This window comes from Camellia sinensis, chromosome 2 (assembly GCF_055761805.1).
Source record: "Camellia sinensis isolate YWXY chromosome 2, ASM5576180v1, whole genome shotgun sequence".
Taxonomy (NCBI): domain Eukaryota; kingdom Viridiplantae; phylum Streptophyta; class Magnoliopsida; order Ericales; family Theaceae; genus Camellia; species Camellia sinensis.
In genome coordinates this window covers 222,380,458-222,394,361 of record NC_138962.1, presented here as the reverse complement: position 1 = coordinate 222,394,361, position 13,904 = coordinate 222,380,458, and the positions used below count along the sequence as shown (strand labels likewise).

General features: G+C 33.9%; 1 protein-coding gene across 3 annotated transcripts; it reads right to left on the bottom strand.

Moving 5' to 3' along the window:
• Positions 1–7,613: 7,613 nt before the first annotated feature.
• On the bottom strand, positions 7,614–13,563 carry LOC145820665 (uncharacterized). Of its 3 annotated transcripts, none has more exons than XM_082917096.1 (6): positions 13,401–13,563; positions 12,900–12,932; positions 11,549–11,665; positions 9,450–9,710; positions 8,000–8,236; positions 7,614–7,853 (listed from the first exon to the last, which is right to left on the bottom strand). In XM_082917096.1, the coding sequence occupies exons 1-6, from the start codon at positions 13,518–13,520 to the stop codon at positions 7,683–7,685; spliced, it is 939 nt and encodes a 312-aa protein (XP_082773222.1). In that variant the 5' UTR covers positions 13,521–13,563; the 3' UTR covers positions 7,614–7,682. The 3 variants fall into 3 exon arrangements, with proteins under 3 accessions (XP_082773222.1, XP_082773223.1, XP_082773224.1); XM_082917097.1 differs by having other exon boundaries at positions 12,900–12,995; positions 13,401–13,536; XM_082917098.1 differs by having other exon boundaries at positions 11,549–12,995; positions 13,424–13,539.
• Between the last annotated feature and the right edge of the window lie 341 nt (positions 13,564–13,904).

The window sequence follows — 13,904 nt, the reverse complement described above, 5'->3', positions numbered from 1 at the left end:
AAGTATAAACACTCATAACTTTCACTACAAAAAATAATAACATTTTATGATTAGCGATTTTTAAATGTGCACACCATAAATTTTAACTATCATTGTTAATGAACTAATGATAAATTACTGATTAAATTAATGATATTACAGCCGATAATAACAAACTTATAAAGATGATTTTAACATTAACGATCTAACTATCATTATTAATGAATTAACAATAAATCACTCTAGCCGTAGCATATCTTGAAAAATATATCAAAATATATCGTAAGTTTGAAATAACAAAAATATAATTTTAATCATTATCAATGACATAACATCAAATACAAGGAATTGTTCTATTATGTAACATTGGATTGTGTTACTGTTGGCTTATTTTTCCTACGAAGGAAAATATCATAAATGCGAGCGTGCCAGTAAGGATTGAAAAATCCTTACAGATTAATTCAAGCCAATTATCAAGCGATTGTGTTGACGGTTCTTTTGCCTCAATGAAGAGGACTTCAAAATTATCAAGTGTAGAGAAAAGAAAAAGTAAAAGAAGAAAAAGAGACGGAGAAAGATGATTAAGTGAACAATCGAAGTAATAATTACTTACCTCTACTCCTATGCTTCGAAAAGAAAGTGCATAAAATGCTTCGAAATGGAAATGCTGAAAATAAATGCTTCGAAATATAAATCTATGTTAAACTACTCCTAAGATAAGGAAAATGACAAGAAATATTGAAATCAATTGTCTTTGATTTAAGTTCTAGATCATTACAATGTAGCCATTAATGGCTATTTATAGAAGAAAAAATACAGTAATAACTACTTAGTAACTACCCATTTCTTCCATCTTCATTCTTGTCTTATCATGTGTCATTCCCCTCATCTACTTTGTCCTTCATATTCTCCATTATCTCTATAACTTCTTTTAACGTCCAAATGAATAAGAGGATGCGACGTGTCCTGCAATTATATAAATAATAAATAATAATAAAAATTGCAGATTTATGGTGCTAACATTACCCCCGCGGCCCTTAAAAATAATGTTTACTTGAATTTTTGAAGGGCCGAACCAAGCACATGACTAACCTAAGCAGCAAAGTACTTCGAATGATATAGCAACACCAATAAAGTGCTTCGAATGAGTATGAAATTATGACTAGATGACTCGAATTATGACTAGTAACAAGCTTCGAAAGTGGTATAAAGGACCAAAATTATTCTTCGAAGGTCGATGGAGCCGACAAAAGACGAATTACATCCTCAAAAATACTCGGCAAAGCTACGAAGGTTCACAACCACCATTATTATTTCTTCGAAGCTATTGTTGATGCAAGATAGAGTGCTTCGAAACTTACAAAATTATGGCAAAATGGCTTTCGAAGCAACTTATGGCAAAACGGCTTTCGAAGTTATTTTTGGCCAATATTTATTCAAATCTTATATGTTCTGGTTCACACATAATTAATGAAAATATTAATTTTGTGCTTCGAACCAATTATTAATTCTTTGAAAACACCAAAATCGTTGTTCTTCAAACCAATTTTTGTAGAATACTAGTTACATTTTCATGTAACAAATGGCTATAAAAATGTTTATCAGTAAAGCTACTAATTATCATGCCAAAAATAGGCATTATTTGACAATTAATTAATTGCCATTTTACATATATTTGAAGAGATGTACACATTTCGAAAGTTTTCAAAGCTTTATACAGTTTCGAAGGTGAAATAATCAACCTTTGAAACAACTCTTGATGTTTCGAATGTATCTTCAAAGCTTTATACAGCTTCGAAGGTAAAGTAATCAACCTTCGAAACAACTCTTGATGCTTCGAATGTATCTTCGATGCTTTGATTGTGTACATACAAACAACTGGCCATCAATTTGAAAAGATAAGCCATTCTCAACCATTTATTTAAATGCACAGGCTTTTTCTAGCCAAATTTATGCATTTTAAATGGTCATTCCTTATTCTTAGTGCTTCGAACTCATAAGAACAATTTGTTAATTTTATTAGCCACATCATCAAAATTATATTTTGATGTGAACCACAAATCCAAAAAGGATTTTGAACACCAAAAGTCATGGTATGGTGTGACCATGAAAATTCATACTTTTTGACATTTTGAAAAATGTCAAAAATTTTGAATTCATGAACAGTGGCTTGTTCATTATTTTTGACCATGTTTGTTTTAAAAATATGACTTTTGCCGAATAGATTTTCATAATTATTTGGCAAAGTGGGTTGTTTTTCCATGTTAGTCATTAATGGCTTATTTTCATGACTTGACTCTCTAAAAATTGGTTTTGAGACCCCCCGAGCCATGCATGGAACATCATTCTTAGCCAAATTTGGCTCAAGAACATGCTCTTTTGTTATGTTAATTTCAACCATGGAAAAATTCTGAAAAAATTCACCAATTCCGGCCATTAAGGCCTCAGTTAAAGCCTTGGTAATGAGAGTTAATAACTCATCATTCCATTGGCGAATTTCCATATCAAGTTGATGAATTTCTCCAATTAAATGGTGTCTTTTTTCTTCCACCAAATAATATTGTAAGGGATGAAAATTTATTTCATCAAGAAAATAGATTTCTTCTTGAAGATCCAAAAGTTCTTGTTTACGCCAATAAATTTCATCTAGGCTATTTGAAATGGATAAATCCAATTCATTTTTCATTTATAACACTTGACGTCCCACCGGGCGTACCAAAAAATGTTGGCTTATTTTTCCTACGAAGGAAAATATCATAAATGCGAGCGTGCCGGCAAGGATTGAAAAATCCTTACAGATTAAATTCAAGCCAATTATCAAGCGATTGTGTTGACAGTTCTTTTGCCTCAACGAAGAGGACTTCAAAATTGTCAAGTGTAGAGAAAAGAAAAAGTAAAAGAAGAAAAAGGGACGGAGAAAGATGATTGAGTGAACAATCGAAGTAATAATTACTTACCTCTACTCCTATGCTTCGAAAAGAAAGTGCATAAAATGCTTCGAAATGGAAATGCTAAAAATAAATGCTTCGAAATATAAATCTATGTTAAACTACTCCTAAGATAAGGAAAATGACAAGAAATATTGAAATCAATTGTCTTTGATTTAAGTTCTGGATTCTTTACAATGTAGCCATTAATGGCTATTTATAGAAGAAAAAATACAGCAATAACTATTTAGTAACTACCTATTTCTTCCATCTTCATTCTTGTCTTGCCATGTGTCTTTCCACTCATCCACTTTGTCCTCCCACTCATCCACTTTGTCCTTCATATTCTCCATTATCTCTATAACTTCTTTTAACTTTCAAATGAATAAGAGGATGCCACGTGTCCTGCAATTATATAAATAATAAATAATAATAATAATTGCAGATTTATGGTGCTAATAGTTACATAAAATTATTTTTTTATCAAAAAAAAGAAAAAGATTTTATGGAATAAGATAAGACAACAAAGGGTTGCCAGGGTGAAAACCACTGCACGAATACATGTATCAATTAGTGTACACGCTAGTGCACTAACTAGTGTTATGATATTATTATTGACCACATTTATTATACAAGTTACAAATACCCAAAACCATATAAATGATGCCACATCATCTGTTAGTACACTAATGTGTACATTAATTGATACATATAACATTATTCAAGATGTTACGTAAAAAAATCATTATCCAACCTTCTCATAAGAGGTGTGTTCTACACATGTAGACTTTATCCCTTGTGAGAAGATTATATTTCATTCTATATTTGATTTCTATACATATAGACTTGTTCATCCAACATAACTACAAAAAAAAATGAACATTAATGATGGCTTAAATGCCATCACAAAAACTCATGTTTTTGCCATTAAAAATATATTTTTGGTGATGACTTTTCCAGTCATCATAAGAATTCTTATCACTAAACACCAATTTTCTTATATGCTCTGTTTGGGAAGAGTTATATGAGTTTTTTTTGGCTATTTTAGTCACAAAAGGCAAAATGGGCTATTTTAGCTACAAAAAACAAAACATCACATTCAATCCATAATCATTACACTCCTCTCATAAAAAAAAATCAAAAAAACCAAAAAGTCAAAAAGTCCTTCCCAAACCAAGCTTTTTTAGCTCAGGCTAAAATAGTAAAAAAAGTCAAAAAACCAACCTACTTCCCAAACGACACCTAGTAATGTAACAAATAAAATTAATCGTCTTCAATAAAATAATGAAGACATTTAATTATCCTAACTTTGATGATTAAGGATAAGTGCATTGCTGTTATTGTGCTTTTATACCGACTTCTGATTCTTCAATTTTTATTTTATTTATTTTTATTTTTTTCTTTTCACTTTTTTTTGCAACACAGCTAATTTAATTTGGTTCCAGCCAAGACTTATCCCTTTATTGTTTTCGAAAGTTCTACTTCGGCAAATATTGTCAACGAAGTTCTTTCCTTGCGGCTCAGCCTTCTTCGTCATCATCTTGGGGATGGCGGAGTATATTATGGGGACGTTCGTTGTTACTGTCGGGGCTTCAGTGGGTCGTGGGTAATGGTCGGAGTGTCAACCCGTTTGAAGATCAATGGATTCCGATTGTCTCCAATCCTTGTAGAGGAAGAGGGTTGACTGATCTTTGTCCTGCAATGCGGGTAGAACATTTCATTGATCCCTCATCTTTTTCTTGGCGACTGGATTTATTAAATGTGTTTTTTCCTGCTCATGTTATACCTCACATTTTATCAATTCACATTCCACATGAGGCGCTTGAGGATAAACTTGTTTGGAGCCCATTGAAACACGGCCAATATTCGGTTAAATCAGGTTACAAGCAGGCCTTAATGCGACAGTTCCCGGACTATTGTAGGCCTGATCCGGATTGGTCACTCTGGAAAAAATTATGGCACTTAAAGATCCCTCCCAAATGGACCTTGTTTTTGTGGAAATGTCTACACAATATTCTCCCGGTTAAGCACGAACTCAAGAAATGAGGGCTCAATGTTGAACCTCTCTGCTCCCGCTGCGCCGAATCTGAGAAAACTATTGAACATCTATTTTTTGATTGTTCTTTTTCTCACCGGGTTTGGCGTGGGTCTGTATTGGGATTAGATTTTGGAGTGGGAATCCCTTTATCCTTCTCCTCCTGGTTCAAGAATTGGGTGGAGCAAATTACAAATGTTGAGATTTTAGTTCATTCCATTGCCTTATTATGGGCCATCTGGTTGCAGCGTAATTCGGTTGAATTTCGGTCTGAAGTTGTGTCCATTGCGCATACATTGGCCACAGCTCGGGACTTGTTATTCACCTTTCTGTCACCATACCCTTATGTTCCTCATAACATGTCATCTGCTGCTTCTGCTGCTCTACGGCCCACTGATACACAAATTGTTTTGCAGAATGCTGACTTTTCCCTTGCAGATTTTCCGCAACAATAGATTGTTGTCGATGGGTCTTGGATCTTGGTTACGGACAGAACTGGGTTGGCTTGGGTTTGGCTGGATGCCGATAACCACATTGTCAAGCATGAAGCCATTTTGGGGCCTCCTATGCTCTCTCCTCAACAAGCAGAGGCTGCTTTGGTTCTCCATACAATGCGTTGGGCATCCCAACAAGGTATCCAATGTCTCCTCTTGCAAATCGATTGCCTGGTTTTGGTGCAAAACTTCTGCATACCTCTAATCAACATAGTGATTGGCAACTTCACTCTCTATTGAGTGATATTTTGTTATGCTCTAAAAAATTTGTACATGTTGTCCTAGAAAAAGTAGACAGAGCCGAGGTACACTCTGCTCATTCTCTTGCAACTTCTGTAAGAATTGCTTTTGATAATTAATGCAATCTCTAAGCTGCTTTAGTCCTAAAAAAAAAAAAAAAAAAAAAAAAAAAAAAAACTACATACATTATTTATATATATATATATATATTTTTGGCACTTCTTTTTGTAACGTGACTAATTAGTAATTAATGCATGCATCCATTCACAAACTAAATAGATTTTTTTTTCTTTTTTATTTTTTTTTTCACTTTTTCTGCAATACAACTAATTTAATTGAAAAATGCTATAGAACCTAAATAAATTATTAAATTTTCTATCAAATCTCTCACATGGATATGAAATCCACACAAATCACATATATGTAAATCACACACCTATATAAAAAATTTAATAATTTATTTAAAATTCCTAACAAAACTCAATTTAATTTGATCCCCAACTCAATTCCACTCAACAACTATCCCTAGCAATTAATGCATACAACCATTCGCAAATCACCCTCTTTTTTTTTTCTTTTTTTTTTTTCTGAGAACATTCACAAATTACTTAACCAACTAGAACATTCACAAATTATTTTTTTATGAAAAAATATTAACCAACTAGATTAGCCCGTTGGCCGAAGCTAGAGGGGCGCATCGACCAACTTGCCCAACCAATCCACGCAGCATAGCCTCACTTTTTTAGGATTTCACAATAGTATTTTATATTAAAATGAAAAAAAATTTGGAGGCAAATAGGGTACCATATGGCATGTTATATAGTATCTTCAATCAATCACAAACACTATGGCCTCTTATGCTGTCTTTCTATCACTTAACACATAAACGTAGTCCCCACTCTTTCAACCAATGAGAGTAAAGAAAGGTACCACATGGCACCTACCCTATCTGCACCTAAAAATTTCTCAAAAAAATGATATATACAAGTTCACCTTCTAAATTTATTTTTTAAAGTCAATTATGTATAAATAATATGATTGGTGGATGATTAGAAATGATATGAAAGAGTGTTGTTTTTAACGCTGTGTTTAGTTAGGAGATTTAAGAACAGATTTGAAAAAAAAAAAAAAAGATGTGTGAAATTAGATAAAATGTAAATATATTTTATTTACATTTCATCTATCTTTTTTATTTTTCTTTTTAAGTTCATCCTTAAATTTCTCAACCAAACACAATATTAATATATTAATTGATTGACACATCACTATACTTCAAAATTAGGTCCAATAATAGTAATGCTCTGTAATCTCACTACAAGAATTAACACTTTTGGCAACAAAAAAATTGGTCGCTAAAAGTCAATTTTTGGTCGCCAAAAGTTATCCGCGACCAATTTTTTTGGTCGCTACTTTGGTCGCCAATTGAGGGTCGGCAAAAGTAATTCGCAACCAAAATTTTAGTTGGTCGGCAAAAGTTGGATTTGCCGATTAAATTTTTGGTCGCTAAATATTTAATTACCGCGACTAATTTATTTTGTCGCTAAAACACTTTGGTCGCGAAAAGTGATATTTTTCCGACCAAATTTCTCAGTCGCCAATTGTCACATTTCGCGACTAAAAAGTTTGGTCGCCAATTATCACATTTCGCGACCAATTTTTTTAGTCGCCAATTATCACTTTTCGCGACCAAAAAATTTGGTCGCAATTTGTTACTTTTCGCGACCAAAACTTTTGGTCGGCAAAAGTGAGATTCCACGACCAAATTTGTTTTGGTCGGCAATAGATGTATTTTTTGCGACCAAAACTCTTGGTCGGCAATTGCCATTTTTTGCGAAAAAAAATTATTTATTTGTCGCGACTAATAAATTGGTCGCCAAAGCAGGAAAACAATACACCTGTAATTCCTAATAATTCATTCAATCCATAATAAACCTATAATTTTAAAACATCATTCAAATTAACTGAATCATTAACATTCGACACAATATTACTATTCTAAGTTTTCATTCACAAGTCACATCCATCTCGCATAACAATTTGAAACAATACATAATTCAGATTTACAGCATCAGGAAAATTGCTTAATCCACTAAGTTTCCTTGATAGCCAATCAAAAAGATCCTTGCGGCCTTCCGTGCCAAGCTTCGCATCCATCAAAGCAGTAGTGATGTAAGGCACCTAATAAAGAAACAGAATTGAAAAATTTATCAGAGAAGCATGATAAATATATAAAATTAATTAAAAAATAAACGAAATAGAGAAATTGGAACCCAATAGTCGAGGCAATGCTCTTTACGTATGTGAATGTATTATAAATTTCTCACCTTTATTGGTTTTTCAAAACAATAGTCGAGGCAAGTTTTCTGGTACAGTACAGAACTCTCTGTGTCCATTTGGACTACCAGATGAGGTTCTACTGGTTCTGATCGATTCCCCTCTCCACCTTGATCAACAAAAGAGAGATAATACCGGGAGTTGTTTGGTCTCACACAACCTTTTTTAACTTCTCTGCAGCAACTCTTAAAGACTTCCACGGGTGGACAATACCGCTGACCAGGAACCTGTTTAAAATGAATGTGAGGAAACTCCAATCAAATTACATAAACCAAAGTAGATAACCAAGCTTAAATTCAAAAATATTATGATTGACTCATGAACACTATTAAATGATCTCAGGTATCACACGACAATTCAAACTATCCCACTTGAAATTAATAAGAAAATGGCAAGAGCACAAAAGTTGTGCCACTTTTAGTATAATGCATTTTCCAAGTCAATTTTTACAATATAGAAAACCATCAATAAAGAGCTGAAAACCCAAGCCATGGTTAACTCTCAATAAAAAATTAGAAAATCTGGAGAATCAACACCCATCTGGTTCACATGGTTCTTTCTTATCCATATAAGCACCATAACATAATATAAGGGAAAGAACTGCTAGTGACAACCAATGCATTCATAGCAGAAGGCAAAAAAAAAGTGCAGTAGCAATTGCTTAATGCTATTTTCATATGTCAATAAATCAGTAACTGGCTAACAAAAAAGTTGGAAAAAGCAATTGCTTACTGCTATTTTATGTCGGTCCAATACAACCAAGTGCAACAGAACCACTAGTGAATCACGCATGCTTTTGTAAACACATATGGTTGCTAAAATCAGGATCCTATGTCAGATTGATAAGTTCAGGGTCTCGTGGATCAGATCAAATATTGTGTGTGTGTGTGTGTGTGTGTGTGTGTGTGTGTGAGAGAGAGAGAGAGAGAGAGAGAGAGAGAGAGAGAGAGAGAGACCGTTAAACATGATGTATATTAAAATAATAAAGGGAAAAAAAAAATCATTGGCTCAATGATTCTACAAGATTCTACACTATCCTACTTGCAATTTTGCTATAATACTGATTTTATGCTAATTTGGATGTTATTCAGATCATGATTTTAATAAAAATGGTGCCATCCCAGTTATTGACCATGCAAAATTTAGGAAGGCTGTATCAGAAAATCAAGCAGAAATTCCAATATTAACTACATCATTAATATAATAAATTGAAAAACAGAGGAATAATAAGAACGGGAAAAAATACATACCTAACATCCAATACACATCAAAAAATTTTTTAGCAATAACCAAAGCAATGGTTCTAGGTATGTTAAAAAAGAATATAGGCCACAAGATCAGTACTGGTGATGATAATGAAGAACTAAACAGTTCGATATCGTATTATGTAGCATCCAATAATTAAGAACTCATCCACTACCAAATAAAATACTCACTAACATGTAGAGCCAAAGATAAACTTTCATTGCAAGGGTGATTTTGTACTATGTCTACTGCTTCCTGATTGCTAAGGTGCTCCCATAATCCATCAGTAGCAAATATGAGAAATCGATCATCTGGTTGGAGTTCATGCACACAAATTGATGGTTCAGCGCTTAATATTGGCCTTCTAAAAGGTTCACGGAAGCGAAACTTAGCATACAAAGGCTCCTTGTTGAATTCAGCCTTTTTTGGATAAACATCACCAATTGATCTAGAAATCTGCAAGATGAAAACCCCCAAATAAGAAAAATCATGTCCAGCAATGCGGAAATGGAAATGCCAAATAAATTCATTGTTATGTCTGTTGTCCAACAAAATTTTCTTTTTTCACAAATCAGCTGTCACTCTATGGAACTGCTACCAAACTAATACTAACTGTGTTTCCAAGCATATCCTCTTACTTAAGCATACACTTAATACTGACTGGGAAAGTCGACATCATTCATGTTAACAATTCATTTTCATCAGTTTCTACCTACTCACCTGATCCCTTCTAGGTCTTTGTAACAAGTTTCTAGTTCAACCGATCAATATGGACAGAAACACAGCCAACATGTTTTAGTTTAAGAAAATGTTTGAGCCCTAAGATAATTAACCACTAAGGAAGAACATACAAGCCAAATAAGAGTATTATACCTTCAAAGATAGCCGAAGAGTAATTATTTCTTTTAGTTATTATGATAATATCATGTCTCTCTCTCTTCCTCTCTTGTCAATGCAACTTATCCAAGTAGTTCATGTGGGAATTTATTTCCTCTAACAACCCTCCATGCATGCTATAGTTGCTCCAGGCTCAATTTAAAGCTATTCTCTTCCAATCAGTTGTCACAATTATGGTTGGTGCCTAATTGATTTAAATGCGTAATGATAACATCTTAATAACATCTTACACCTAATCTGGTGGCTCACCTTCTCCAAGTAACTGGTAATAGATTATAGGCCCAAAACATGACACTAGTATGACTGTTGGGCTGTGGAATTTCAGGGTTTTGTAGCTCAAGGCAAATCTGACTTGCCTGTTCTGTTTTGGTGCTTGAAGGGATGCTCTGATATCTTATCTGTTTTGATCTGTTATGCTGCTGTGTTGGTTTTAACAAACTTGGGGATTGGTTTGGATGAAGGGCTGCTACAGGTCAAGGCATTGTGTTTGGTCTGACTGTTGGGCTGTTGTAATTCAGGGCAATGTAGCTCAAGGAAAATCTGATCTGTCTGTTCTGTTTGGTGCCAATAAGAGTGCTGTTTTGCCTGCTGTTTTTTGCCTTTTTTTTTTCTGCAAACCCATTAATTTTCCAAGTACATATTCACCAAACACTAAGCAAACTATTCGAGCTTCCATGTGCGTGAATGTGGATTCGGTTTATATCCAATTTAACCTTCCTAAGCTCCCAGCACCCTCGATTATTGAGAACCAACACTCGGGACAAGTAGAATTCAAATTATTTTGCAAAATATTTAAAGAATAAGTGCCTGTCATTTCAGTTTAGAACCTTTCCTCCTAATTTTTCCCCTAGGTTTGCTCATCTAACAAAACAGATTAAGAACAAACACAATAACTTCTAACTGCACATAGAATGAAGAATATACCTTTATAAAAAGTTGTCAAAATTTCATAAGTACCAAAGCGAGCGCCAGCACCTAAAATCCTTCCCAACATTAACCACCCAAAACCACTGTACAAACCTACAATGTTCATTGAAGAGAATATTCATTTAACTAGCAGTAATAAACCAGAATCATAAATAACTTAAGCTCACATGTAGCTGTTAACCTTATCTACATGACTCATTGCACTAATGGAAGCTCAAGCAAGACAATAAGTTAATCGAATTACCTGCATGTCCTGATAAAGTTTTAACTCTATCAAGAACCTGAGCTGTAGTCAGCTGTTTATTAGAAACTGACCCTACCTGTTATTTTCTCCACCACAACAAATAAGCATCAATATTAGAAACAGATAGTCATATGCTAACAAACAGTTCCAAAATCAACACCAACATGCATACGCACACACATATGAGCATACAAATACAGACAGAGGTTGGTTTCAAACTTCGAACCTGTATAAGGACTTTGATAGTATCAAGAGGGTAAGTAAGGGCAGTGCCCAATGTGACTGAACCTGCAGCAGTAACTGCATGTGTAGCAAACATCTGGTTCTTCATCAGTTCTTCCATCTGAAAGATTTGCACAAATGTCAAAAACAACTAGGCAGTCCACAACCTGAAACTGAAGTTCTGAAGAGTCTTTATATCAGATTCAAACAGTTTTTTGGAGATCCAATTTCTGCTATCTTCATATGGTTACAGAAAAGTACCCTCAAACCTCAATGCATACATTGAGCACTCACAATATGTAAAGACAGAAAAAAATATATTAATCATAATTCTCAATGTGTGTGCATCCAACATGCTTCTAACTACATATGCTTAAAATTTAGCTCTATATGAATTTGCAATTACATGGTAAATATGAAGAGATACCGGGTCTGACCAGATTTTATAAAAGACGGAATATAGGAAATTACAGCTGTGCAAGTGAACCACACTGAAAATAGATTTGGAGCTTAAATTCTATAGTTGGGATTTGGTGTAGTTTTCAACAGTTGGTAATTGCTAAAAACAAAGAGAATCAAACTACCAATCATGTCAAAATGATGTGGCAACATCATGAAAAGCCCGAAACAGATTATACCTGTGATATATCTCTAGTTTCAATATAGTCATGTAGCTTCAATTTTACCAATTTCATCCATTAATTTATTACATTGGGTCAATTTAGTCCAATTTATAACCTATATTAAGAAATTGGATAGATATCAAACAAAAAATGGCCCATTCAAAAGGGACTGGATCATTTCAAATTGGACATAAATCCCAGTTCACTTTGAAAGGGTGAATGAACTATTTTACTCCTTTGTTTCAGTCTAAAATTCAAGGGATTGTTATTAATTGCATTTTGAACTATAATTTCCTTTGAAGGCTCAATTTTCCATCAGAAGGGTAGAAGCACGAGGGTGCCCAAAAATGTTAGGAAAGATGATGTACTTAGTAACAAGGATTAAAAACCTTTGGTGAGACTACATACCAAGCACAAGTTTAAAAAAAAATAAAAAAAATATATCTCAACGTCATATACTCGAATACCACTTAAAAGCTTGTGTTTGGTATCTAAAGCAAACTACAATTCATATACTCGTCATATACTTGTATAGGGGACAATCAGACCAACATAATAATTTCTATTAATAATCTCCTCATGCAAAGCAATCTACATAGCCTACTTCAGTTAAAAGCACCATAAGGCCTTAGATCAAAAAACTATATGTAGATTGTTCAATGCATTAACTACCCAATTTAGATACCAAAAATTTTATGTCTATACAAAACCTATGAAGAGGGAGTTCAATACCTGTTCAATGATAGCAAAATAATGTGAATTAGCCTGCAAAAAGTTGTCTCAAATTTAGTAAGTCAAGCTTGTTCAATATACAATTGCCCAACAATCCTGAGAGAACAAATGAAAGATCAGTTCCTTTAGCCCTTAGCATAAGTCTAAGATTATGTAAATAACTTCATTCAATCTTAGTATTATGATTTTCAGATGTATAATTCCAGTCAGAGACAAAGACATTGAATAAAGTTTTCATAAATTGCAGTCAGAGCACTAGGAGTTAGTACATTAGAGAAAGAACATAGCACAATAGTGGAAATTTTTTAGTGCCCCACAAGCATGGCAATGCACATTCTCTGATTGATTTGAAGATGGTGATGAATTAGCTTGCACAAAACAATAGCCAATAGAACTGCATTTCATGAAATTGCATTCAAACCCACACCCTAAATAAATTTATAAGGAAGCCCAGAGGTGAAACACGCAAGTTCAAACTATCCACATGTTTGCGAATTTTACCTCATCATTCATCACCCACCCACCTCCAACAATTTCTAACTGTGCATTCTTCACTAGATTGATGAAAGATTCTTTTTTAGTTTCTGAGGCATCCTTCCACCATCTCTCCAAATAAGACATCTCCTCCCATATAAATTTGCAGCGAAGATCCTGCAAATCCAAGTTCAAAGAATGTTAATTAGTATAGCATTCAACATTAATAACTTTTTGCCATAGACTAGGCAAAGATAATATCAATAAACTAGCAATCCAACCCCAATTAAGTTCAAGGCAATTGACACACACCATAATTGAGAGAGAGAGAGAGAGAGAGAGAGAGAGAGAGAAAACCTGTTAGTGAGCGTTTCACTTCTTAGGTTCATTAGTAGTTTTCAAAGCCAACAAGTATGCATATTTTCTCATCTAATAAACTAAATGCTTGAGTCCCCAAAAAACCATTTGTTAAACTACTAGATTGAACATTCTTGAGAGAGAGAGCATTTGGTAACGGAAAGCTGCTAGTGA

Coding starts and splice junctions, on each gene's coding strand:
- LOC145820665 (XM_082917096.1), bottom strand. CDS start 13,520: ATGTCTTATTTGGAGAGATGGTGGAAGGATGCCTCAGAAACTAAAAAA. Junction 12,933..13,400: donor GGTGGGTGATGAATGATGAG/GTAAAATTCGCA, acceptor AACTTTTTGCAG/GCTAATTCACATTATTTTGC. Junction 8,237..9,449: donor GTTTATCTTTGGCTCTACAT/GTTAGTGAGTAT, acceptor CATTTTAAACAG/GTTCCTGGTCAGCGGTATTG.